This window comes from Asterias amurensis, chromosome 11 (genome assembly GCF_032118995.1).
Source record: "Asterias amurensis chromosome 11, ASM3211899v1".
In the NCBI taxonomy this organism is placed as follows: domain Eukaryota; kingdom Metazoa; phylum Echinodermata; class Asteroidea; order Forcipulatida; family Asteriidae; genus Asterias; species Asterias amurensis.
In genome coordinates this window covers 14032015-14059413 of record NC_092658.1, presented here as the reverse complement: position 1 = coordinate 14059413, position 27399 = coordinate 14032015, and the positions used below count along the sequence as shown (strand labels likewise).

General features: G+C 37.9%; 2 protein-coding genes across 4 annotated transcripts; one reads left to right on the top strand and one right to left on the bottom strand.

Moving 5' to 3' along the window:
- The first annotated feature begins 268 nt into the window (after nucleotides 1-268).
- Nucleotides 269-15340, top strand: LOC139943673 (uncharacterized). Of its 2 annotated transcripts, XM_071940411.1 has the most exons (9): nucleotides 269-679; nucleotides 3964-4050; nucleotides 7205-7301; nucleotides 7907-8063; nucleotides 9370-9555; nucleotides 10087-10337; nucleotides 10929-11150; nucleotides 12174-12372; nucleotides 12882-15340. In XM_071940411.1, the coding sequence occupies exons 1-9, from the start codon at nucleotides 557-559 to the stop codon at nucleotides 13054-13056; spliced, it is 1497 nt and encodes a 498-aa protein (XP_071796512.1). In that variant the 5' UTR covers nucleotides 269-556; the 3' UTR covers nucleotides 13057-15340. The 2 variants fall into 2 exon arrangements, with proteins under 2 accessions (XP_071796512.1, XP_071796513.1); XM_071940412.1 differs by lacking the exon at nucleotides 3964-4050.
- Nucleotides 10197-27077, bottom strand: LOC139943678 (queuosine-tRNA galactosyltransferase-like). 2 transcript variants are annotated; one of them, XM_071940419.1, is made up of 13 exons: nucleotides 26937-27077; nucleotides 24413-24529; nucleotides 24193-24292; nucleotides 22599-22663; nucleotides 21900-21965; nucleotides 20278-20373; nucleotides 19854-19949; nucleotides 19000-19124; nucleotides 18155-18290; nucleotides 17680-17748; nucleotides 16783-16857; nucleotides 16421-16539; nucleotides 10197-10335 (listed from the first exon to the last, which is right to left on the bottom strand). In XM_071940419.1, the coding sequence occupies exons 1-12, from the start codon at nucleotides 26976-26978 to the stop codon at nucleotides 16459-16461; spliced, it is 1068 nt and encodes a 355-aa protein (XP_071796520.1). In that variant the 5' UTR covers nucleotides 26979-27077; the 3' UTR covers nucleotides 10197-10335; nucleotides 16421-16458. The 2 variants fall into 2 exon arrangements, 1 of the variants encoding a protein (XP_071796520.1); XR_011786874.1 differs by lacking the exon at nucleotides 18155-18290.
- Nucleotides 27078-27399: the final 322 nt, after the last annotated feature.

Sequence of the window (27399 nt, the reverse complement as noted above, 5' to 3'; positions counted from 1 at the left end):
ACACTCAAGATTTTTACTTTTCAAGATAAGGAAGACTTCAAGATAGTACACATAGACATTTAATAAAAACGTATACCGCATTCCGGTCGCGAAGTAATGCAGTTCTGACAGTACAATCAAATCTCATCATGGTAGATTTATAAGGATTAAGTCAATCACCAGAAACTGAATAGCATTTACCGAATACCAACAGTGAGCGAAAAATCGCCAAACACACAGAGTTGTGTTTTGGTTCAATGTGTTAGCACAAAAGCGACCCAGGTAACACCATAGAGCAAGGACACATCACGGTTCAGCAAGGTCTAATACATAATGCTTTGCCATTATAAAGCCTGAAAGTTTTCACATTGGACCACTGAAACTAAACAAAAGCATAGAGCAAAAAGCATTTCATATGTAAATTGTAAACAACAATATTTATAGGCAAGTCAAGTCAGAGTTATGATGAACGAGGTATGCAGGCACCGTGACCAACATTGCCGTATGGTTCATCAGGTGAGAACCCTGGTGTTGGTTCTCTAGGACTGCAAGATTCAGTCTCTGTGTGTAAAGCAAGATGGAAACGAACGGTGGGCCTTCCGCTAAACGCGAAGACCTCCTTATTCCACTACAGAAATATAAGACTACATTGTACACGCATAGTGATGAGGTACCGGAGAAACTGCAACCAACGGATCAGGTTAGTTCTTGGGCTAATAACGAACCTCAGAAATTAGTGCAATCAGTTAGCCCTGGCGGCCTTACACTTTCGTCTTTACTACAGTGACAGCACAGAGGAAGAGTCCTATGTAGGGCTATGCAATCAGTGTCTAAATGAAAGAGGAGAGTTGTGTGGGGGTTTGTATTGAAAGTTCCCCACACCCGTGAATGGAACAAACCCGCGCACTTTAACGGTCCAAATGTTTGAATGCCCACGAGACTTGCACAGTTTATTCAATTTCATTAAGCCATGTAAGCTTGTTTCTTCTTAACCTTTTATTGATTTATAAATGAATGTACTTTACTGATGTTCGAATTTTCAAGTTTGGATTCGCAGACTTTTGAGTTACAGTGTTTGAGTATACACTTTGGGTTATCCTGGCCAACTGGATAATGTACATTAATATTTATTAATTTATTTACTTATTTGTTTTTTTTATTATTTATTTTTACCATTTAATTTCTTCAAACAGATTATTTGCATACTGAGGTGGTTTTTTGTTGTTGTTTTTTTGAGACATGGCTGAATTAATAATAATAAAAATGATAAGCATAACATTCGCTCAGCACAGAAAAATCATGCTTAACAGAAACTGGTTACCAGACTAAATTCCATAAAGTTTACATTGTTGCAACTGGTGCCCTAATCATTGTTTTCTTAGCAAAGAAAGTTACTGTGCAGTATTTTCTGCTAACTGTTTAAAGAAATTGAGCCCTGATTGGCCTATGGTGCATGTTTCAGGGCCCAAATTTCATAAAGCCTGTTAGCACAAAAACTTACAACCACTTGCTTAGCAAAACAAGTTGACAGGCAGGATGCCATACCTTTGCTGTTACTGGTACCTTGGTCATTTCTTGCTTCGATAAGCAGACTTTTCTGCTTAAAAGCTTTATGAAATTGGGTCGAGATCTTCAAAACGTTTTTTTAATTACCATTAAAATATTGCCTATTTTGCAAAAATGTACATTAAAAAACTAGTTCTGAATCTGGTTACGAGTTCATCCTATATTTTAGATACGTCATACTTGAAAAGTTTAACTTGGCTTGAAGGCAGTAGACACTATTGGTAATTACTCAAAATAATTATGGGCGTAAAACCTTTCTTGGTCATGAGTAATGGGGAGAGGTTGATGGTATAACACATTATGAGAAAAGGCTCCCTCTGAAGTGCTATAGTATTCGAGAAAGAAGTAATTTGTCACGAATTTGATTTCGAGACCTCAGATTTAGAACTTGAGGTCTCGAAATCAGCCATCTAAACGCACACAACTTCGTGTTACAGGGGTTATTTTTCTTTCATTATTATCTTGCAACTTCGATGACCGATTGAGCTCAAATTTTCACAGGTTTGTTATTTTATGCATATGCTGAGATACACCAACTGTGAAGGCTAGTCTTTGACAATTACCAATAGTGTCCTCTGCCTTTAAACTAAGATATAAAAAAAACTCAGCTTTTCTAGCTACCGGGCAATCTCGATGGTCTATGTTGGTAAGACACTGCCCTCGAAATGCAGTCTGCCTTTAATAACTTATTTGCAATTCTTTTATACAAAATAAGGAACACTTCCATAACCTATAATGCCATGGTTTAATAGAAACTGACACTGGTACTGGGCAAGCTTTGTAATAATAGGGTGGTAACTAAAATAATATTGGTTTGTATAATATCGACTAACACCAACAAACAACAATCATGCTTCCCAATATTAGGTCATGTTTCTTGTGCATGCCGCAACCGGATTTGTGATTGGCGGAGAGATTGGCAATCGACCAACCTCTCCACCAATAACAAACGGTCAAACATCTTGGATTATACATTCATAATTATCTCAAATGGGAGACTTATGTTAAAAGCCATTGGACACTTTCGGTACACAGTGTTGTCCAAAGCCCACACTTCGTGTATCACAACTTATATATAAAATAACAAACCTGTGGAAATTAGGTTCAATCAGTCATCGGAGTCGGTAGAAAATAACGGGAAAACCCACCCTTTTTTTCCCCACACCCGTAATTCTCGCTCTCAAGAATTGATATTGTTTTAATGTTTTCTCATAAAGTAGAGCATTTCATGGAATAATATTTCAAGATTTTAAGTCTTTCACCATTACCTTCTGTAAACCCTGTAAATTTTTGTAAATCTGTGAACTTTTAATTTTTTCTGTACCGAAAGTGTATAAAAGCTTTATCACTTAATACTAAATACTGCAAATGGTTGGTTGCACAGGATTTGAGTGCTAAAAGTCTCGTGGTCTGGTGGCAGAGGAACTGCTCACAAGTTATATTATAAGGGATATTCTACTGCCCCTTCTAGTTCTCAAATCCCTTGATTTGTCCCTTCTCGAAACCATGGCGTTGATGAGCTCCGGCTCTCTGTATAAAGCCACATTTAAACAGGAAGCCAATAGTGTTTTTTGTTTTATATTCTATGAAGCCTAAACAGGAGCCCATAGTTTACAGATGTAAAAAATATATCAGGGTTTAGCTGTCAGGGTTTGGATAATAATGTTCGGGACAATAGATGGAAATACTACATTTTATAAATCAACCTCGGATAAAATTGATATAACAAGTTGTGCAGCTGTATTTTTAAACATAAGCATTGGTGTGTTTATTAACAATGGAATCATTATGCCTCTAATACTGCTACACCATTATTGGTATTCAGTGTTTCATCTATTGTGGTTGCGGTACTGACATTAAATGAACAAGCCAGGCTACCATAAATGCTTCGCTTCATCCAGGTGTATAAAAGGACACTGTCATCATATTATTGCGTTAGGTTAACATTGGTTTTTTACGCTGTTTGAGATTGTTCATAGAGAGTTGGAATCTTATAAATGGTTGAAATTGGATTTTAAGAAAACCACTTAAAGGGTATGGATCATGGAATGCACATTTCCCCCATCCTCCGTTACAGCATCTTTGTTCTTATAGTGCATTTTGTTGATTTGAACATATCATTGTTTTGTTGACCGTACGGTCTATCTACACAGGGCTACACCGTGCATGATTTAGACCGTTCATAAACATGTTAAGGAAATAGCAATAGTGAACCGTGAAAGACAACAAAGGGAAGCAACATAATACATTGTAACCTTACAAATCATGGAAATGAGAGTTCTCTAACAGCGTGTAACAGACAAATTTTGGGCGTGGTCATACATCCACCTAACTAACACTCCCCTGTTTGCAAGCAAGCTAACAGCAAAGACATCTCAAACGTCACACCGAAAAGGCCAGTTACTATTTCTGTTTCAGAACTACAAGACAGCTTTATATACCAACACTGATAATGATGACTTGGTGGAACTTACAGAAGATAGATCTGGGCAGGCTGAGAGAGAGGTATGCACCTATGGCTTCGCTGCTCCGTTCTTATTCATACCTCCTAGGAGGCATGATACTTCACGGAGGTACCTCCATGCTCCGTGGTCGGTGCCTTGGTGCCCTTGAAATACTTTTGGTAGAAATTTACAATTAGGAGGAAATGCCTTGGTGCTCTTGCCCCTTCAAAAACGAAGCATACAGGCCTGTCCTAGATTCAAATAAGGTAGGAAACCGAGCAACGCATACAGAAAATAAGGATTGTTACCAGGCAGGGCTATAATGCTAATACACCCTTCAAAAAAAATTAAACAACCATACACTCATATACTTCGAAGTAAGGAGAGGGCCTTTACACTGGACCAATTATGGCCCCTCTTTAAAAACCACCACCACCACACAAACAAAATACAATACTCAAATATCCTTGAAACTGATAATTGAGCCAACTTATATATACACACCATTGTGTCCCATTCATCAACGCTGCCATCAACGCGTTATTGGACTTTCCGAATGCGCTCATTTAAAGGCAGTGGACACTATTGGTAATTACTCAAAATAACTATTAGCCTAAAACCGTACTTGGTGACGAGTAAATGGGGAGAGGTTGATGGTATAAAACATTGTGAGAAACGGCTCCCTCTGAAGTGACATAGTTTTTGAGAAAGAAGTAATTTTCCACGAATTTGATTTCGAAACCTCAGATTAAGAATTTGAGGTCTCGAAATCAAGCATCTCAAAGCACACAACTTCGTGTGACAGGGGTGTTTTTTTCTTTCATTATTAACTCGCAACTTCGACAACCAATTGAGCCCAAATTTTCACAGGCTTGTTATTTTATGCTTATGGTGGGATGGAACACTGGTCTTTGACAATTACCAAACGTGTACAGTGCCTTTAAAACACTTAGCAGCTGCAGACTTAAAAAAGAAAACAGCATAAACAAAAACAACGAATAACAACAACATTTACGTCTCAGTCTCCATAAAGATGTATTCCATATATAGTCCAACTGAAGAAAAAAATACTCCAGGCATGATGTTAACTATCACAATTTCTTCATAGCCGTATCAGTGATTGCACAATAACAATAGGTCTCTAATCAACAACAACGAAAAAACAACATAACAACAACATTTAAGTCGCTGTCTCCACAAACATGTTTTCCATAAAATAGTCCAACTGAAGACAAAATACTCCAGGCATGATGTTAACTATCACACGATTGCTTACTACAGCCCTATCAGTGATTCCAATGATAAGTCTCCAATGTGGTCTCTGAAATTCCTTGTCGTTTGATTAATTGATTGGTTGAATTTATACAGATAAAAGTTAGTACAGCAAGAACATGCCAAAAATACATACACAACAACAGGAGAAAAGACAATGAAATAAGATAAACCAACATAGAACACATGATAGAAATACTTCACAAGATTATCCAAGGATAGCCCCCCAAGAAGTCAATAGCTTGAGACTTATTTCCATTGGGGTCATTTACCATACATGCAACAAGTTGATGACAAGTCTTATCTCCCTGAAATAGTTTGTGGTGCAAATTTACACCACAAACTGAAAACCACACAACAAAAGCAGGTACCCAACTAAGTCAAGTGTTGTTCATTAATTTCAAAGTTGCAAAATACATTAAAAACGAGTTGCAAATATTGGTCACTCATAAATAATATTTCAAAATTTCTATTGGCTGGGACAATACATGAGCTCTTGAAAAAATTTTTACTAAAAATAACTGTTAGCATAAAAACTAACTTGGTTATGAGAAATGGAGAACTGTTAATAGTATCACACATTGTGATAAACAGCTCCCCTGAAGTAACATAGTTTTTGAGAAAGAGGTATCTCACTTAAATATTAAAAGACTTCAGACATGAAGCCCTTTATCAGGCATCTAAAAAAGCACACAAACTTGTGCAATCAGGGTGTTTTTTCTCTCTAATTTTTCTATTACAACTTCAGTGACCAATATTGAGTCTAAACTTCCACAGATCTGTTATTTTATGCATGTCGAGATACACCTACTGAGAATACTGGTCTTTGACAACCACCAAAGGTTTCCATTGTCTTTTTATAACCATTGTTACCCTTTCCTTACCAGCTTATTGAAAAGAAAATAACAAACTACTCCAGGTCAACCTTAAATTGTGTTCCAGCTATGCCTTGAATCCCATAATCTGTTATGAAATACAACCAACAATGGCATATGGCACACCTACCAACATTGAGAAAAATGGAAGTTTCACAAAACATCACACAAAGCTATAGTTGGGAGCTCACTGCAAGGTTATTTCACAGTGCAAACAAGCCATTCAATATCTAAACCCACTGGTATAAAAGACCCTGCAGGGAAAGTATTCTGGTTTTTATTGAATACAAACCATGCACAAGAATATTTACAAGAGAAGAAAGTCTAGTGTGAAAAATATATTTTACTGACAAATATAAATTCTCCTTTTCAATTTGATGGCATGTACAAAGCACAAAACGTGTTAAGTACATGGCCCGATTTCATAGAGTTGCTATGAAATTTGTGTCTTGATAAAAACAGTCAACATGATTTTCAGGATAAGCGAACAATAGCTGAACACCAGTAATAAGCGATATGCAACAAATGGAATTTGGGTTGGTAATCCTGGTTTTATCAAAGAAGCCATTTCATGCTAAGCAAATGTTTGTGCTTAGCAGCTCTATAAAATTGGGCCCAGGTAAATCCAGCTCACTAAAAGTCAACACAATGTAGACTTGTAAATTATTACAAGAATTACCCTAAAATGACTAAATCTTAAAAGTAGGTTCATAATGTGAATTGTGATACTGATACTCAAGCCTATGGCAACTTTTAGGTCCCATTTTCATCAAGCCTTTCGCAAAAAAATTGGCTAAGTACATACAAATATTGCATAGCAAAAACAGATAAACAGCCAACACTCATTTTTGGCTAAGCAAATAAATTTTGTTGAGCAGTATTCTCTGCTAAACAGATGGTTCAATTGATGAGGATGTTTACTGGTACTTGAGGGTTGTCAGCATTTGACCCAGTTTTTCCATCTCTCGGGAGTGCTGATTAAATACCGAATGCTCATTTGAACATAATACGGTCAGTGCCTTAATCTTTTTAATAACTTTTCAAAATTTAATTGTTATTTGTTGACAGAGGGATGGTCTAAACTCCGTCCAGACAATGTTGCTGATCGCAGGATACTGCCCAGGTTTTGCTGCTACTATTATGATGGTAGCTATTATACATACAGGTAACTCATCAAGATCGTCTGCTTTTTTAATGTAATATTTGCATTGAGGATAAAGAATACTAATTTTGGCTTTACCGACATACACCGATGTGTGTTAGCACTGTATACTCAGTACTTTCCCAAGTTCTGTGAACAAAACAAAAAACACAGACATACTGTTCGGTGGGATTTGAACCCACAACCTTTGCAATTCAGGAGTCTGACCTACTTGGCCACCAAGACTGCCTGGTAGCTAGAGGCATTTTAAATCCTATATTTTCTCATCTTCTATCTTAAAGTTTAATTCTGCACTGAACCAACTTTGGTTGGTTTCTTGTTTAATTTGTTTGTCTTAGATGTGTTTGTTGTAAATTCAACGGAACAGCTCATTTAGTTTGTATATTGTTTTAAGAATGTTTTTGAGGCAATAAAGTTCCAGTTGAAAAGTCAAATTCGTATGTCAATAAGCACAACAAACACAGTTGTTGAGTAAAGTTAGACATGTATGTTTACGCAACCTTCCCCCAGTAATAAAATATTATTGTATTATTAGCTTCAATATGTTTCGACCCATCTGTTAACCTATTTTTGTATAACATAAATATCAATTATCCTTTATCTCTTAGGATGGGTTGGTTTCCTACTCTTCGCAGTTCTAACTTTTATGCTGGCTTACGCCGCCATACTGCTCAGAAACTGCTGGAATTTGGTCAGAGCCACGCATTTTGAAGATTCCAATCCATATGGTGCCATAGCATATGAGGCATTTGGAAACTGGGCGAGGTATGTACAGTTACAAAACTGTGGCATCATTTAAGTAAAGGGGCGGGGCTGCGATTCAACCAATAACGTGCAGTGTCCTTACGAACTCATTAATTCATTCATTCAGTCGATGCAGAGCATCAAATGATGGCCCTCTCAACATGTTGGTCCTCCATTGCTGTACGCAGCTCTCACGCAGCTCTTTTAACAGCTGTACGCAGCTTTTACAAATACCCCCAAACCAAAGGCAGCTGAAATTCAAAACAGGACAGTCTACTTGTTTGTATTGTAGCATAACTAGTACAGTTGGGGTCAGGTTTATTTCCCACATCCAAAGTTTGATAACTGACGACTCATCTGGGCCCAATTTCAAAAGAGCTGCTTAATCACAAAATATTGCTTAAAGCTTTTCTGCTAAGCATAAATTAGCAGGATACCAGTCATAGATTCTACATATGAAATGGCATTTTAGCTGGTAAGCTTGTTCTGGTAAGCATAGTTTTGTCTTAAACATTGGACCCAGAGCTCTGCAATTATTTGGGAGAACAAAACTGACATGTTTTAATGAATGATTTGTTTGACCACCGTACATTTTTGTTTTATAAATCACAAAGGAACACACATTCTCAGTCCCAACATTTACTGTAAAAGAAAACTTTTATTTTATTAAATAAAAAGCATTTTTTAAAGGTTTTGTTTAATTACAACTTAATTACAGTACATAAACTAAGAGTATAATTTTGTTTACCCTTACACCAATGTGTGTATAAGCACTATAGACTCAGGACTTTACAATAAATCAAATGCATACTACTCAGGTGGGACTTGAACCCACAAGCTTTGCATTTCTAGGGCAGTGTCTTACCAACTAGATCATCGAGATTGCCTGGTAGCTAGCTTTTTTTATATCTTAGTTTAAAGGCAGTGGACACTTGGTAATCGTCAAAGACTAGCCTTCACAGTTGGTGTATCTCAACATATGCATAAAGTATAAACCTGTGACAATTTTAGCTCAATCGGTCATCGAACTTGCGAGATAATAATGAAAGAAAAAAAAAAAACCTTGTCACACAAAGTTGTGTGCGTTTAGATGGTTGATTTCGAGACCTCAAGTTCTAAATCTGAGGTCTCGAAATCAAATCCGTGGAAAATTACTTCTTTCTCGAAATCTATGGCACTCCAGAGGGAGCCGTTTCGCACAATGTTTTATACCATCGATCAACCTCTCCCCATTACTCTTCACCAAGAAATGTTTTATGCTAATAATTATTTTGAGTAATTACCAATAGTGTCCACGGCCTTTAAAACATTCTGATCTTATGTTTAGACACATGGTGAATGTGCTGGTGGATCTCGTTAGTTTTGGCGCCAGTACAGTAATGCTTCTAGCTACATCACAGCTTGTACTCATTGTGATTGGTCACAGTCTCGTTGGTACGTACTGCTATTGGCCAATTATCATTGGTGTGATCATGAGCCCGGCTATTCTAGTGGGAATGCCAAAGCACTTCTGGTAAGTGAAAAGGTTTCAACCTTCATGTTATCTTCTGTTCATTTACTGTCTTTCTGATTCATACCTTTTGGTTTCAAAATATAACTCGATTTTCATTTCCTTTTTTCCATATTCCTACTCAATAATTTACACCCTAAACCTTCCAAAACTATTTAAAAGACCAAATATTTTCTATGCTATTCCTTACAAATGCTCACCGAACCAATTTTGAGTAGTAAAGACACATCACCATAAACTCTGGGTGCGGGTTTGGGATTAGGTTTCTCACCCCCGTGTTCTTGAGCAAGACACTTAACCTTAAATGCTTCTCTTCACCTAGTAGTAAATGGGTACATGTGAGAGAAAGATTTTGTTAATGTGAGGATTCGATTTGATGGGTTACATACATTAGAAGCAGACTGCAGTCTGCATTTTCCAGAGTGTGTGTAAAGCGTGATACAAAAACCGATTATTATTATTATTGTATTGTTAATTAATTGAATGTTACGAAGTAAGCCATTTCTTCTGAAAAAATTTCCCTTGAATTCTAAGGCAACTTGGAGCATTGAGTATCATCACTACCATCCTCGCCATCCTCATCATGTTCATTGACGCATCTCTCTACCTCCATGGTAACGGAGAAGCCTTACACCGTCTCCAGCCGTCCATGGAGTCTTGGGCGTTTGGCAAGTTGATAGGAGGAACCATCTTTCTGATGGGTGGTCACTTTGTCTACCCAGAGGTCCAGCGAGCGATGAAAGAGCCGGGAGACTTTGACAGAAGTGCTCTCGGATATTTCCTCTGTAAGTAAAAAATGAAAAATAAAAAATCAGTCCTACCTCACCCAACAAAACATTTTTTCCAATATATTATACAAGCCTTGAATTTATTTCTTTGTAGGGCGCAGCAGTTTTCCACTGAGAATGAGAGCACCACAGCACAAGGCATCCACAGCAACTGCTGTGGGTGCATGGATTGTTTTGAGGCCTCTAATATACATTCCAATGACAAATACAAAGCCCAACAGACACATCAGACATTCCCATGTGCAGAGAAGCAATTAATGGTGGTTCCTTGCATACAAAGCCATCTGTCTTTTCCACAATGATTATACCATTCCTATTTGCAGAGAGGCAATTAATGGTTTCCTTGCATCCATACACATCTCTTTCAGTTATTGTAGCATTCCTACATGTATATGCAGAGAAGCAATTCATGGTTTCCCTTGCATTCACACCTTTCTTCTCCACAGTGACTGGAGCGTTCTCATATGCAGAGAAGCAATTAATGGATTCCTTGCATTCATAGTTCATACCCATCTTCCCCACAGTGACTGTAGCACTCCAATATGCAGAGAAGCAATTAATGGTTTTCCTTGCATTCTTTCTCCACAGTGATTGTTCTCTTCCTGTTCCCTACCCTTCTGATCACCTACATGGCCTATGGTGATATCATGCTTCCTTTTGACGTTACATCCAGCCTGCTGGTCATCCTCCCAAGGGATGGTATGGTGGTCATTCCAGGGCTCCTTCTCCTGATTGGCAGTGGACCAGTCTTACTCATTGTCATCAATCCACTATTCCAACATCTTGATGAGCTGCTTGATGTCCAAGCAGGTAAATATAGAGTGATCCAAATCAGTTTGCCAAGGAGGAATTGTCTCTAACATTATCAGACATCAACGTCTTTTTGCAATTATTTTGAAAAGGGCCACCGAAATTTGTCAAAGAAAACATGTGACGTCACTTTGGTACTCTTTGAAGATTAAACAGAACAAACCTCTGATTTTGCAATGAGTCAACAAAGGCTGACAGGATGCTCACAAGTCTTTTTTTTATGTTTCAAATTGATGAACTTTCTCCCGATACTGCCAAATGACACAAATTCTCCAAAAAAAAAGATCAGATGACCTAGCTAGACTCTTAAAATGAAAACTAATTGTGACCTCAATGCAAGGTCAATCTTAGAGATCAATATTGATGAGGTCAAGCAAGGCCATGGCTACCATTTACCAATTAGAGTCGACTTTGGGTCATTTTGTAACCGAGTGAACTTGTACCCAGGTGAACTCGTACCCAAGTCAGCTTGTGACCATGTCAATTGTTAAAAGTTGACTTGGGTTTAAGTTAACCTGGGTATGAGTTCATTTGGGTACGAGCTGGCTTGGGTTCGAGTTGACTTGGGTACGTCGAGTTAACGTGGTTCCGATTTCACTTGGGTACGAATTAGCCTGGGTACAAGTTCACTTGTGTACAAGTTGACTTGGGTACAAGTTGACTTGGGTACGAGTTGACTATGGTACGAGTTGACTTGGGTACGACTTCGATGGCGTAGGAGTTGACTTGAGTACAATATTTTTAGTACAAGTTGACTTGGGTTTGAGCTGACTTGGGTACAATATTTTGGGTTGAGTTGATGGGTACGAGTTGACTGTGGTATAATTTCTGTTCACTGGAGTACAAGTACACCATGGTATGAGTTTACTTGGGTACAATATTTTGGGTACGAGTTCACTTGGGTACGAGTTGATACTTGGTTACGAGTTAACTTGGCTACAGTTAACTTAGAGGCTAACATTGAAAGACGATGGAAAGTATTGTATGACAATCAAGAGTTTGTGTTGTTCTCCTTTGTTCCAGATTTCAATTGGAAGCGAATCCTCTCCCGCATATGTGTCATCCTCTTTCTGATCTTCATTGCTGAGACGGTACCAGACTTCACTGTTCTAATGACCCTGGTTGGAGGTGTACTCTTCCCTGTCTTGACATTCATGGCTCCAGCCATCTCTTATCTCCGCCTCCGATCACTCTACATGGTAGACAGCTTCTCAGAAAGACCGTAAGTAATGCAGTAAAGCCAAAACAGAACCGAGTGCAGTATGTAAAAGTAGGTCTCATACTTCAAAAACGTAGCTACACATTACCTTACAGGCATATACTGAATGCTGAATATTAAATAATCTTAAAGACACTGGTCACCTCTCGATATATTGTATGCACAAAATAACAAACCTGTGAAAATTTGAACTCAATTGGTCGTCGAAGGTGCGAGATAATAATGGAAGAAAAAAAAAACACTTGTCACACTAAGTTGTGTGCTTTCAGATGCTTGATTTTCTGACCTCAAAATCTAATTCTGAGGTCTCAAAATCAAATACTAAGTTTCTTCAGAGGGAGCCGTTTTTCTACTATCAACAGCTCTCCATTGCTTGTTACCAAGTAAGTTTTTTATGCTTACAATTATTTTGAATAATTACCAATAGTGCCCACTGCCTTCAACACCACTGAGTGACAGATATGAGCGCTATATAAGACGCCACTATTACTATTTGATATTTGTCTTTGCAGGAAGATGCACCTCTTTGAGAGTATTATCTCAGTAACCCTCATCCTAGCTACACCTGTTATCATCGTTTATGTCCTCATCTCCACCACATTGGCTCTATCAAACCACCAGACAGAATACATCAAGCCATGTTATGTTCAATGGAATACAACCATCAGTTGGTGGGACAACGAATAAGTGTTTCCACCAGGACATAACATCAAGATCAATGAAATCATCTCTACAACAGGTCTTGTACTTCAAAATTTTTACTGGACCAGAATAATGTTTACAATTACAAGACAAAAGAACCTTTCACCTTTTTAAAAATTTGAAAAATGTAGCTGATTGCCAACTGCTTACCAGACCAACCAAAAGAACCTATGGTATAAATGCAAAAACATAGTAAATGGCCTAATGGTTAGACCCAGAGTCTGGCAAGCCATTGGTGCTGAACTTTGAGGTGGGAGGTTTCAAACTAAAAAGCTCTACAATTATGAAGTGGTGAACATCAAAAGTGTGTCTTTATGATAGACAGCATGACTTAATATTTGGTTGTGGGATTACAGTAGGCATAAAATTTCATCTTTAGGAGGGTGTGGCCATTTATTTTATGAAGAAGCCTTTTACTGTCTAGGAAATTTCTGAACAGGATGAAGGCCAAGAACAGGGCAACAGAGCCAACTGCCCCAAACATTGTCAAAGTTCCATCAGTAGATCAACAAACGTTTGGTATGGCCTGGTAGTGAAATTTCACAGGGACAACAGAGGCCATGAGCCTGTTTGAGATATGGCAGACACAATCCTACGACACTATAAAATTTGGGTAAGTTTGTGTGTATAAACCAAAACCAAACGGTACACTCCTATCACGTGCGCCATACCTCAAATTGCCTCCATGCCCCTGGTCAGTGCCTTGGTGTCTTTTGGAATATTCCCTCATACAGGTGCCCTTCACCGCGAAAAATTCTGCCTTGCCCTTACCAGAACAAAGTGTCAGACCTCCTGTTCTTACTTTTTCTGAGCAAAATCAGACTAAGTAGTAAACTTAAAGATTTCTTTTATGTAGGTAATCTCAGAATGTAGACTGAGTATGTTTACTCAATGCCATGGCAATTAAAAGAAATTTCAACAATGTTGCTGGCCTCTATTTTGTAAATGTAAAATGTTTTTTATTCTGTGTAAAATTTATTATTATAAAGTCATTTCAAAAATCGGCTGTAAATGACAGAAAGCATCTTTTACCCACTAAACTGAGCAACACACAGCTATTTTTGTGTTGTTGAGAACTTAGTTTGTTGTATTTGGTTGTAACATCAATTGATTATTTTACTTTGTTGTAGAATTGTTGTTATAAAGAGCTTGTCCTGCTATTTCATCTGCTGCTGCTTGGGAAAAAACCTCCTCTACTCCAGTTCAGATAAGTTTTCCTGCAGTTTATTAACAACAGTTTTGGCGTGTCATGGCCGAGCGGTTAAGAGCACCGGATTCAAGCTCTGGTGTTTGATCAGCAGAGTGTGGGTTCGAATTTCGGTTGTGACACTTGCTACGTAAAATTGGGGAGGTAGTGCTTTCTGTTCTACAGGCCAGGCTTCGGACTGATGATGCCCAAAGCCTACATCCGTATGGACTGTAAAAGGGGGTAACCCTGTTTCAGCCCTAGAGTAGGCCTAGGTGGCAACGGCCCCTGAAAAAAAGATTGTAGCCCACACCTTGAAGTGGCCTTCAGGTCTTGTGTGTCTGGCGACTTGCATACAAAAAATTTAATTTAGAAAGGACTGGGAATTAGTCAAGAGATTGCCTTGTTCAAATCAGAACTTGTCCTGCTACAAACGCAGAAATTGGGGAACTTAGTCAACCTTATATCGAGTTTGAGGCATTGCATGTGTATAGTATTTGGTCTGCAGTAACACCATGTGTGTGGCTACTTTCTGTGTAGATTATGTTCTTTCGACAACTTTGTCTTCTTATCTTTATTCTACTGTCGCAGAGTTGATTTAGCGGAGTATCTTCACAGATCATGAGGGAGATTTTGGTTTTTAATTTTTTTTTAAAGTTGTTCATATGTGTGTGTGTACAGGTGAAGGGACTTCCAATCCTCAATTAAAGATATTAAGTTTATTCGAAGTTATATAAACAATAATGGCTTTAAATTTTATGGCATGAACATTTTTAACCCGCACAACTATTGGTTTTATTATCAACCGATATTTAGAAGAGAGTTTACAAACAAAATGATGAATAAGTGATTTAGCTAGATATGTATTTCTCGTGACAGCTTGAGGTAATACTCAGTGTGATGCATTAAAATTGTATGGATAAATTGATATTCCTCTAGAAATGGACATTACTAACTATTTGCATGTAAGCAAAAATATTTAAGATGAAGAACTTTGTTATATATTGTGTAATTTTTGTTTTACTCTTACAATAAGTACCATGTATAGTTTCAAGAGAATAAACATTCAGAGTAATTTTTCCCCCCAGAGTAATGAACTAGGATGTTTCCTTTATTTTGTGTATTGCATGTGTGCAAATAGTTTTCCGCCTTGGTACATGTAGGACCAACAAACTGAATTGAAATTTTGTGACCATGCTGGACACTGTAGGAGGGCACTGTTTGGTTTGGGTGTACGCAGACAAAATTCCCAAACCTAAAAGAAACATTGCAAGCTATCAGCGAAATCAAGGCCCTACCCTTGTGATGAAAGAGATGCTAGACCAAAATCGTTACACTTCTTGAATGGACGACCAAGTAGAAAACCTTGTGATGAGGCAGTTTTGACGAAGACCACGTGGTGGCTTTGAGTCACGAATGAGCCACGGATCGTCACATCAGATAATCAAGTCCGTCACGGCAGTGGAATGCAGGTAGGCAGAGGACAAATAAGCCTTGGATCGTCGGTTACTCAGGTTCATGAAGACAGTGGCATGCAGGTTTTTCAGAGGCGATTTGTGTGCTACATGTGATAAACGTTTAAAGCTATCAGCGAAATCAAGGCCCTACCCTTGTGATGATAAAGATGCTATAGAAAATCATCACACTTGTTGAATGGACGACCAAAATAAAATAATGGATTTGTGGAAAACCTTGTGATTAGGCAGTTTTGTGCACCACCAAGTACGTGGCTTCGACTCACGAATGCGCCACGGATCTTCACATCGGATAATCAGGTTCGTCAATACAGTAGAATACAGGTACAGGCAGAGGACGAATAAGCCTTAGATCATTTCGTCGGTCGATCGGGTTCATGACGACAGTGGAATGCACAGGCGATTTGTACTTAGAAATGTCTAAAGCTATCAGCTACATCAAGTCAACCCTACTGATTATACTCCCGTTGTGATGTGAGGTAAGAATCATTCCATTAGTTGAAGAACAGCTGAAAAAATTATAATGGATTTGTGGAATCCTTAGTCGATGGGCCATATGTAGGACAAGTCCCTTAGGACTTGAAAAAAGACTAGTCTTAACTCTCTGTGAAATCCATCCAAGAAAAGTGACATCTTTTTCTGCCTCTATAACTTACAATAGTTTAATATAAGTAAAAGTCACACTTACCATTTCCTTGAGTAGACTTGAGTTAGTCCTTCTGACTATCAGCTGAATAAGATGTAATCTTCTCCTTCCTTCAGGTTAAGAGACTCAAGATTACTTTCAAAGTTGCCGTTGGTAAGGTCCTGAATTCAGTTGAGACAAATACTTCAGTCAGTATAAACTGTGCAAGTCTAGTGCACACCTGAATGGTGGTACCCTTTAAAACGACGCATCCAAACTGGCATCTAAAAAGGCTATGGCTCTTGTTATGTAAGGGTGTAGCAAAGGAAGTCCTATTGACCCATTTTACCTGACGTCATCATCAGAATAATCTTGGATGCGCCATTTTGGTGGTCAATGTCAACGTGTGTTAAATCAGAACTTACCATTTTGACACAGATGATGAAAGGAGGCTTGGCTTGACTGAAATGAATGATTGGAACTCTAGGCTTGGGAACTTCCTAGAACAAAAAACCAACAAAAACAGATGTAACTGTTTGTAAATTAAATTAATTTCTATCATCTAGTTGTCAAGACACAAACCATCGAAATAAGTTAATTTAAATGAATCAGACAAAAAGGTTTGCTTTGTAAGAAGTTTGCATGGTTATTTCAATAGCAGCAATGGATACAAAGTTATGGTACATAATTTGTTTTCACCAATACACTAATGTTTATTAAGCACTGTATATTCAGTACTTTCAAAAGTTCTATGAAAACAAAATCAGCAGGCAAATCACTTGGGTGGAACTTGAACCCACGACCACGGCATTGCTAATGTCTAAACTTGCTTATGTCAGTATGTAGAAACATCTCTGGAGCATTGGTACTGGACTTCCTAATCAGTGAGCTTTCAGATTGTAACGTATCTGTTTAATTTGTTGATTACTAATCCTGAACTTTGTCCACTGATGGAAATCTCAAGAGGATGAGGGTGAACACTCCCCACTTTTTGGACCGGGGGAGAGCTCAGTGGTTTCTTGCCTAGCCTTTCACCTTCTGTGGACCCTGGTTCGAGTCCCACCACAGAGCAGAGACTTGCATGTGAATTGGGTTTCCACTCCCTACATGGTTGTGTGGGTTTCCCCCTATTGGGGTTTTCCCTCCCACATCTAAAACTGAACATTTCTTCTTGTTTCCTACTCTTCCTGTTATTGTGCTGTTTGATGTGTAATAAAATAAATATAATAAAATAAATAAATATATTAAACATAGATATATTTATTCAGCTGCTCTATGTCTGAATAAGTTCACTTTTTCCTACTCTCCATCTATTGACTTACCTTGCAATCCTCATACACGTACACTCCTTTCTCAATCTTGACAGGGTCAACATCACAAAACTGAACAACCTTCAAACATATTTAACAAACCAGACAACGGACAGAGATTCATTAGAAAGGCTCGATAAGATTGATCTTAAGATGTGTATCAATCTGAATTGCTAAGCAAAGTGTGATTTCACAATACAAACCACTTTAGTGATATTGGCAACTCATTTTTATATTTTAGCTCTAGGCTGCACATAATATGTACAAGATTCGAGCTATATTTACGGTTCACAGACATGAATGCCAAAATGAACTGGCGAAAAAATACTTCCCACAGAAAAACTATCGCAACTTTGGTAATGCTTTTTGATACTTTTGTGATGTTATACTAATACTTGTGGTAATTTCTTCTTTTTGGAGAGCATCAAAGTTTCTTATGACTGATGTCTCAATGCAATTCTAATCTTGTTTCCCCGCCAATTTATACCTTTTTCTGACTTGAGTGACTCAGTGATCTATAAAATCGTCGTCCTTGTTTGCCAGCGTTCCATATCGTGAACGATTCCCAATGACACAATACTCGCTCCTCCACAGCCTTCATTCTGATATCCCATATAGACTCTCTGTTTAGAGTTAGAGATATAACAGAGCTAGATATTCAGAAGAAGTTCTGATGGTAGAATTATTAAAACTGCTATCTTATAGTGTAATCTTTTTCCACTAATAACTATTTTTAATGCAAAATGTAAATGGCAGAATGATAGGATTCAAACGCCTCGAGTTACTGGGCAATCCCGGTGGTCTAGTTTGTAAGACGCTGCTCTAGAATTGCAAAGGTCATGGGTTCGAATCCCACCCTAGTAATATGTCTATGATTTTTTCCACAGAACTCTGGAAAGTACTGAGTATACAGTGCTGACACACATCGGTGTATATATGGGTAAAACAACAAACATTCTTTGTCCTCGATGCAAAGTAACAATTACAAAATTGTAACCTATCAGATTAAAACTAATTCTATTTATGTATTTCCACTTCACTGCTTAAGTTTCAATTAGTAACCTCTTCATGTTTGTTGTGTAGTCATTAAGCCTTTGAGAAAGACTCTGCTAGGGTCGAAATGTCAGGCAAGTAACAATTGTTTGCATTTATACTATCAGTTCAAATCTCAAACTATGAGGGAAAACATGACCCCTCACCCACACTACACAAACGAACAAATCCACTCCATGTACATGTAAAGCCAACATATATAATTCATATTGCAATGCGAATGCACAGTGTCTATGGAAAATAATTTTGGGACAAAGCTCCCAGAAATTACAAACTTACTTAGACACAGAGTTAGTGGCAGCAGCGGGATGGTATCTGTACATTAGAAGACACTGGTTGACTCGGTGCACACTGCCACCGAGTCTAAGATGCTCCAACAAAAACAACAGGTCTTCTGGGGTCCCCTAAGAAGTGAAAACCAAATTATGTAAGAGGGTTCAATTCCATAATACCCTGTTAAAAAAACCACTAATATGAAAGTTAAACCTACCGAGGGCTCACCCTGGACACTAGCCCGGCGTACTTTGTCTAGTAAAAACTGCTTAGGCTAGTGAACACCACTTCTCAACTTGCCCTGTGGGTTACTAATCTTTGCAACCTACTTGTTGGTAATGCTTGTTTGTAATTTCTTTCTTTTCATGTGAACAATACCTTTGTTACATGTGTTAATTTATTTTTGAGTGGGTGAATGTAACATCACTTACATGGATGACCATTAAACTGGTTGTGATTACTGCCATTGATGCATCCAGGACTAATTTCATAGAGCTGCTTAAGAAGAAATTATTGCTTGACAATTCTCTGCTTAATGCTTAAGCAGATGAAATGAACAAGTTACCAGTCAAAAATTTTACATGTAGGCCTACAGTGAAATGGTAGTTTGACGGTAAATGTTTAGAATATCGACTGCTAAAACCTTCTTGGGGAGAGTAAAACCAACCTGGGCTACATCACAAAACACTTAAGCGCAAGGCCTGTCACCTATGAAACAATCAGGGTTGGCCTGATTAGTTATGGCTGTTCTGTTCTCAAAAGGGCCAGCAAAATGACACAACCTTTTTGTAGGGATTGTAATATTCAAATTTAAATTGAGTCAATTATCAACCGAGTAATTTATTCAAGAAAACAATTACCTTCCCACTTTCGTCAAATGAACCAACTCTATCAAAGGTTTCACGAGAGCAGAACCAAGTTGGCATAATGATGGTAGGACCATGAGCCGTGTAGATCTGACAGGAATTGAAATATGTAAAATATCATACAGTTATCTTTCATTAGATTAGATTAGATTTGGCTTATTGCTATTTATATACCTGTATACAATAGAAATTGCCTTGGCTCTCGTGCTTAAAAATAAATTTCTCAGAACAAATTTGTTAGCGAAAAACTACCTCTTTCTCAAAAACTATAGTACTTCAGAGGGAGACGATGTTTTAAACTAAGAAAAGTTCTGCAAGGCTCGTTACCCAGTTAGTTTTTATGTTAAGTTCTATATTTTGATGAATTAATTTAAAGAGTTTTTTTAAAGGAAGAACTGGTTTAAATTGTGTTGATTACCTGTGTTGTTAGTTGATCCGATTGGATGGTATTTGCCCATCGAGTGTATCTCTCAGTAGAACCTGCTGGTAGTCTGTTAAACTGGCAACCAGTCATCTGTGAAGTATGCAATTATTTAACAAATAAAGCCATTTGCGAGTTAGATTTTAAGTAGGATTTTAACTTTACACGGTGGGAGTATAGTCTGCTGTAGCACCATGTAAAATCTTTTTTGAGTAGCAAGCCTCGAGTTGACACACAGCACCAACAGCAATGGAATGGCCTTGGTGCCCAGTGATTTTGCTACGGTGCCCTTTGCAAAATTCCAATACAAATTTTAACTTTCCTTACATAGAAGTGTCCCTTTCCAGAGGAACATTGAAGTGCCAGTTCAAGAGCAACATTCATAGGCCTGGAGTAGTGTTGGTTCTGAAAGTGGTTGACAACTCAACAGTTCAATCAGTGTGCTCTGATTGTCTTCAGGAAAATGCCGTAAGATATAGGTTTTGAATTATACCTCACAAAATGACTTATTATATATTCACTTGTGAACATTAAAATTGGATACAGCAACTTCCAGTAAAACAGTAACACCCTGGGCTTAATTTCATAAAGCTGTTAAACAGAAGATTTTGCTTAGCTGATTTCTTGGCTAAGCTAGAAATAACGGGGGTTCTAGTCACAGCAATTGTAACTGTATAGGATTCTGTTTGGTAACCTATTTTCGATGAGCAATTTTTTGTACTTACAGGCTTTATGAAATGTGGCCCTGGTAACAATGTAATCAACAATGCTCAGCACGTATTTATGTTATTTGCAATCACCGTATCATACTAATTGTCATGTTGACGGTTTGTTTTGTTAATAGTCAGAAATGATTAAACTGAATGTTTGTTTACTCAGATTCCAACAATAAAATTGTACAATGCCCTCAAAATATAAACACAATTAAGTAATCACCATCTGCACTTATTTTATAGTCACATCTGAACTTTCAAACTTTACACAACGATTGCAAGCCTCTATACTTCAGAGGTCACAGAGATCATTTGCCTTAAGTTCATTCACATACAAGTAATCAAGATGACAATCACCTGGCATACCCTTATTTCACCTTCATATATTTTCCCATATTTAAGGTAAACAATTCTATGGTGAGCTTCGGTGAGCATGACAAGAGACAAGTGTCTGGCGTGAAAATTCAACGAATGAAACAATTTGCGACAGCTTAGAAACCAGAAACACATACACAAGTAAGTACATCCCTTGAAAATGTTTTCAGCCAAAGTGGTCTCTTTTAACTTTGAACTATTGTGATTTATGGCAGCACTGAAATAATCATTTGCTCCAAACAACTATATCATCACAGCACCACCTTTCTCCTAAAAACTCCAACTAATGACTGAAGCTCAAGTATCTTCTTATCCTAGTAAGAGTTGCCAAAATGTTTCCCAGTAAACTTTCTGATGCACGGTTCTTTCACAGCGCTTTATTGCACCCTATGGACATCTCAACATGTTTGATATTTTTATGTTTGAATTATGAGACCCATTTAATAGCACTATACAAACATGTGTTTACAAAGTGATGTGCTGCAATCTTAACTTTATTAGAAACCACTTTATCCAGAATGCAGTACTTACTGTGAATGAGCGATTAACTGTAGCAGCTAACTGCATCTCAATGCGTTGTTTACTCATAACATCATCCTACAATAAATATAAACAAATACTATAAAATCAACATTATGGCTTTTCAGGGTTGAACAAAGACAAATTGTAAAACGAGATTTAAACCAATAATCTCCGGTTCATCGTGCTTGCGCTCCACTAACTGAGCTATCTAAGCCCAAGTGCCTTAAACATGTGGATATGTTTGCATTTCAAGTCTTCATTTTTAATATTATTTATACTATTGACTGTTTTCGCATTTTGTCAATGTCTTTTTTTGAAGGTCCCAGTTAGTCGAAGAAGCTTTTTCCTTCCGGATAGGACATTAAGCAACGGTTCCCTGTATTAGGATTGGTAGTGCTCATGAAAGAATTCAGAACACTTATTGTGGAAGAGTAGGGGTTAATCAAGTTTTCTGCTGGTTCACATAGCAAACAACCCCTGCTTACATGTTTTCTCAGACTAGCAAGCTACAGTAATCAAAATCTTGTGAGGTATGCTTAGTTTTAGTAACAAAAATATATAATAATAAAATGAATACATTTTAATCTGTAAACCAAATAAACTACTCTAAAACCACAAACATGACAAAGTTCATGGATTCGATAATTCAAATCCTAGCTAAATGAGACCAGTGGGTTTTTAAATTAAAATCTGTGAATTAAAACTTACTGCATCAAGAAAGCAGAGATATTGTCCATGGCTTTGTGAGATGGCTTGGTTCTTGGCATATCCAACTGCAGTTAAACAAAAATTAACAAAATTTGAATTCATCGATAGCTTTAAACTCACCACAGTTTCTGTAACGTGATAAGTTCTCCCTACAGCCACAGTTCTATGTTTTGAGAAAGTCATGTTTAAAGTTTAACTTTATTCAAACAGGGCCCATTTTCATGGCTCTGCTTCCTGCCGAGTTTTGCGCTTACAATCACCATTCTCCACCACGTGCAAGCGGCAAAAATCCGCGCTAGCTGTATAAGCGCAGAATGCCTAGTAACTTGGAGTTCACCTGCGCACAAGCCTGAATTCCCTGCTAACCCATGAAATACACTTGACGTAAGTGCGGAATTCCTTGCCTGTGTAAGTGCTGACTTATTGCTTTTATGGTAGGCAGATAAGTAGAGAAATGAAATTGGGCCCTGATCTTTCTAAGACTGTTTATCAGAGGGACTCCAAGGCCAAGTTCTGTGATGCACTAATTTTCCAATAGATTGAATCCTAATGAAAATCTCAAATGTCACGCTTTGAATGGTGTCAAATGCTGTTGTTGGGAGACCAGGCAAGCCCTCTGTGCTATGCATGTCATTGTATCTGTTAGCAGGTTTATGATTTAACTTATTATACAAGTACACTTAAGTTAAGTGTCTGAAGGGAGGTTACAGGCCCCTGTGTTTGCCTCTGACCCCCCCCCCCTTTTACCTTACTGTATGTAATCTACCTCTACTATCGTTATCATAATGTTTGCTTAATCATGTTAAACTGTCTTTTTCAGTTTAGTCCATGACAAATGTGATATTTTTTTTTTTTTTATAGCTACTGTTGTGTGTATTACATTCAGGGTTTGTTAGCATGGGAAACATTTTTGATGTATTTTAATGCTCTATCATCAATACAGAAAAGTGCTTCCCATCTAGATAATAAGCATTTTTTTGTATTGTAACTATGCTCTATCATCAATACAGAAAAGTGCTTCCCATCTAGATAATAAGCATTTTTTTTGTATTGTAATTATGCTCTATCATCAATACAGAAAAGTGCTTCCCATCTAGATAATAAGCATTTTTTTGTATTATAATGCTCTAATATCATCAATACAGAAAAGTGCTTCCCATCTAGATAATAAGCATTTTTTTATTTATTATAATGCTCTATCATCAATACAGAAAAGTGCTTCCCATCTTGATATGTGTGGGTGTGTTGAACCCTGGAAGACCTCATAGTATAACATTCTACAGCTGAGAGGTCTTTGAAACACCCGAACAAAGTGCTACAAACAAAATGTTAAGCAATTAGAGACGGGCATAAGCGATAAGAAAATGACTAAAAAGATGCATCTTTTTTGTATTGTAATGCTCTACCATCAATACAGAAAAGTGCTTCCCATCGCGATATGTGTGGGTGTGTTGAATCCTGGAAGACATTCTACAAATTACAGGTCTCTGAAACACCTGAACAAAGTGCAAAAAAATAGAAAAGTTTAGACACATTTCTAGAGATGGGTATAAGGGATAAGAAAGTTACTAGAAAATGCAAAGTGAATACTAACCTCCTCTAGGATTCTCATTGGAGTGTCCATTCACAACAACTTGGATACCAGCAGCTTCTAACTTTGGTTGCCAGCTTCTCAGAATTTCACAAGAATTATCCTGTAAAGAGTTAATCATGATATCAGACAAAGATTTTTACAAAGATCACAATAATTAGGACTATTGACGAACATGATTCAGAGCCATGATTATTGCAGCTAAACACTTAGTTAGACTTACTGTGCAAGCGTCCATGAAGGCTGAAAGTTCCAAAGTAGCTGTTGTTTCTTGATCTAACACGGATTGTAGACATTCAGTTAACCAGGGCTCAGCATTGTATACAGGAAGGATGATTGACTGTCACAAGAAATAAAAATTCAGCAACAACTTAATTTTAAAAGTTTGCAGTATAAACAGACTTGTTAATGGCTTCACATTACTTTGACCCATTTGTCATCACATCTCAATCTTTTAAAAAAAATATTTAGATTCAAAGAGAGTCTGAGTAGCTTATTAGGCAAACTCGTTTCCAGGGGTGTTTGTTCTTGCCATGCCAATCTTTCACAGCATGCCTTGTTAGCTCATAACCCCTGGAATTGGTTAATTAACTCAAGTATGGTAACATACAAAGAGGCATCAAGCCAAAGAGCAACTTACTAGTCCCCTATTCTTGATTTTGTCTAACTGTATGCACTTGAATATTTAAGTAAACCCTAGTCAATTATTTCAAAGTATAAATAACTATTGTTGTTTTTGCTGTATTTTATTTTACATGTCTTTAATTTAGCTCCTTTAAGTTTGCTAGAAGTTAGGTGGCAGACTAAGAGTGTCCCAAGAGGGCGCCAAATATATTACTTAAGTTCCTGTACCCCAAGAGAAGAATCTTAAATTATGCAAAGTATATTTGCATGGTATGTTAATTTACTAACCTATGACCCTATGCAAACAAAGTAATGCAAGGGTGATTCTGTGTGTGTAGTATGTGTTCGGCCCAAATTTGACAATTTAGCACCAACTACAGTTGGGACTGGTCTCAGCTTGGGCGTCCCAACTATAGTCAGTCTGTTTCAATGCAGTTTGTTTTTTGTGTCAGCCACCAGTGTTTAAAGACACTGGACAACTATAGTTGTGACAGTGGTAATTGTACAGGAACCAAAGCAAGCAGGGGATGGGGTAGTTGCGATAACGTAACCTTCCTGCCGACGGCGTAGCCGAAGGGTTACGAAGCAGACGCAATGTGAGCAGGGCGAAATGGTTAAAAACGTACAATTTCGACAGCTAGTCAGCAGATTCGCTCCATTTTTACCACTTTTGAAAATCATGACACAAATTCTAGAAACACGAACTTGATCCTGAATGTCTAATGAATCCTATAATATCACTCAAAACACCATTGAGGAAATAATTTGAAGAGAAGGCACAAAAACTTACCAGATTTCCGAGCGAAAGACCCAGGTTGAAAATTCGAACCTGAGGGGGGCGGAGCTTTGACCGTGTGTGCACGTCACCGGGGTCAACGACTCAGCGCTGCATGTGGTGCATTGTGTATCCCGGTAACTGTGTAGCCTTAGTCTTGATCCAAGACCATTGCTGTTGCGTGGTCACACACAACCAACATTCCGATCTATGCACGGCAAAAACTGTACACGCTTGTTATAATCGAACGTTAGCGGGCGCTCTGTTTCTCTGATTTCCGCATCTCACCGCATGGACAAGACTACGGCTGCACAGTTGCAGGGATACAGAATGCACCCCACACACGCAGCGAGTCCGTGACGTGCACAAACAGCCGAAGCTCCGCCCCCCTCAGGTTCGAATTTTCAACCTGGGGCTTTCGCTCGGGAATCTGGTAAGTTTTTGTGCCTTTTCTTCAAATTATTTCCTCAATGGTGTTTTGAGTGATATTGTAGTATTCATTAGACATTGAGGATCAAGTTCGTGTTTCTAGAATTTGTGTCATGATTTTCAAAAGTGGTAAAAATGGAGCGAATCTGCTGACTAGCTGTCGAAATTGTACGTTTTTAACCATTTCGCCCTGCTCACATTGCGTCTGCTTCGTAACCCTCCGGCTACGCCATCGGCAGGAGGGTAACGTTATCGCAACTAGGGATGGGGAGCTCTCTGTACTGATTTTAAATCCTAGTGATATTCTTTTCCATAACGTTCTGCAGCACTTTTGAGGTGACATGTATCTCAAAATGGATTTACTATCCAAAGCTGCTGTAATTCTTACTCTACACTGCGGCATGAATAAATGTCCGCACGGGAAGGTACACATGCAGTCAATATCCTTCATCGGAGTACCCGCAAACAAGCATTGCTACAAACACTCGTTCCTACCGAAAACTACAGCAGAATGGAACCTCCTCCCAGCTGCTGTGAGAGGAGCTCCCTCACCTGACACATTCAAAAAAAGCCTATCTGTTAAATATCAAAAGTAGAGCGCATTATAATTAGAGTCCCCAGCACCACACACCTTAGCCCACCTATGGCTCTGCTTTTAACATCGGTCTTATCACTAATGGCGACAGTGATGAGACCGATGTTAAAAGCCATTAACAGCTCAACAAGGTGGGCTACACACACTTGCAACCTATACATCCCTACATTGGGAGATTGATTGCAGTATTGACCCAGATCCAGAAGACGAAACAGACAACATCATTTCCTGCTTTCTTTTAAAAATAAAATTATTCTAAAAAAAGAAAATGTTCATCATTATTAATAAATCTATAGTTACTCCACATAAATGTAAATTACTTACCACGTCAACTTTCTGCTGTTGCACCCCGACATTGGACGTCATATTTCTTGTGTTAGAAGTAGAAAGGTACGTTTTATTTGACAAGCACGGCACAATTTTTGTAAATATTATGACATGTGCGAACTACAGTTAGCACTTTGTAAAGGCAGCACTACCCTAGATCCCATGCAGTAAAATTTAGATAAGGGTCAACAACCAATCAGCGATAGGATACTGGGAACCTAGGATAAAGCAGGAGGGGTGGCCTTCCTTCATATGTTATATACTTGAAAATCAATTTCTTCAACACGTTTTACGGACATAATTAATACATTTTTCTATTTCATAATTCAATTTATTAGCTCAATTTATAGTTTTTAAATCGATAAACAAGCAAAATGTTGATAGTTTCGTGTATGATTTCATGACACACCCTCTGATATGAATGAATTGATCCAAAACGAACTTGCACGAGTCTTCGAAG

Excerpts from the sequence above, each read along its gene's own strand:
- LOC139943673 (XM_071940411.1), top strand. The coding sequence starts at position 557 with ATGGAAACGAACGGTGGGCCTTCCGCTAAACGCGAAGACCTCCTTATT. Across the intron at positions 10,338-10,928 it reads TGCTCTCGGATATTTCCTCT|TGATTGTTCTCTTCCTGTTC; the intron begins GTAAGTAAAAAA and ends CTTTCTCCACAG. Across the intron at positions 12,373-12,881 it reads GACAGCTTCTCAGAAAGACC|GAAGATGCACCTCTTTGAGA; the intron begins GTAAGTAATGCA and ends TTGTCTTTGCAG.
- LOC139943678 (XM_071940419.1), bottom strand. The coding sequence starts at position 26,978 with ATGACGTCCAATGTCGGGGTGCAACAGCAGAAAGTTGACGTG. Across the intron at positions 20,374-21,899 it reads CAGTTAATCGCTCATTCACA|ATGACTGGTTGCCAGTTTAA; the intron begins GTAAGTACTGCA and ends CATACTTCACAG. Across the intron at positions 16,540-16,782 it reads TCATCATCTGTGTCAAAATG|GACCTTACCAACGGCAACTT; the intron begins GTAAGTTCTGAT and ends AACTGAATTCAG.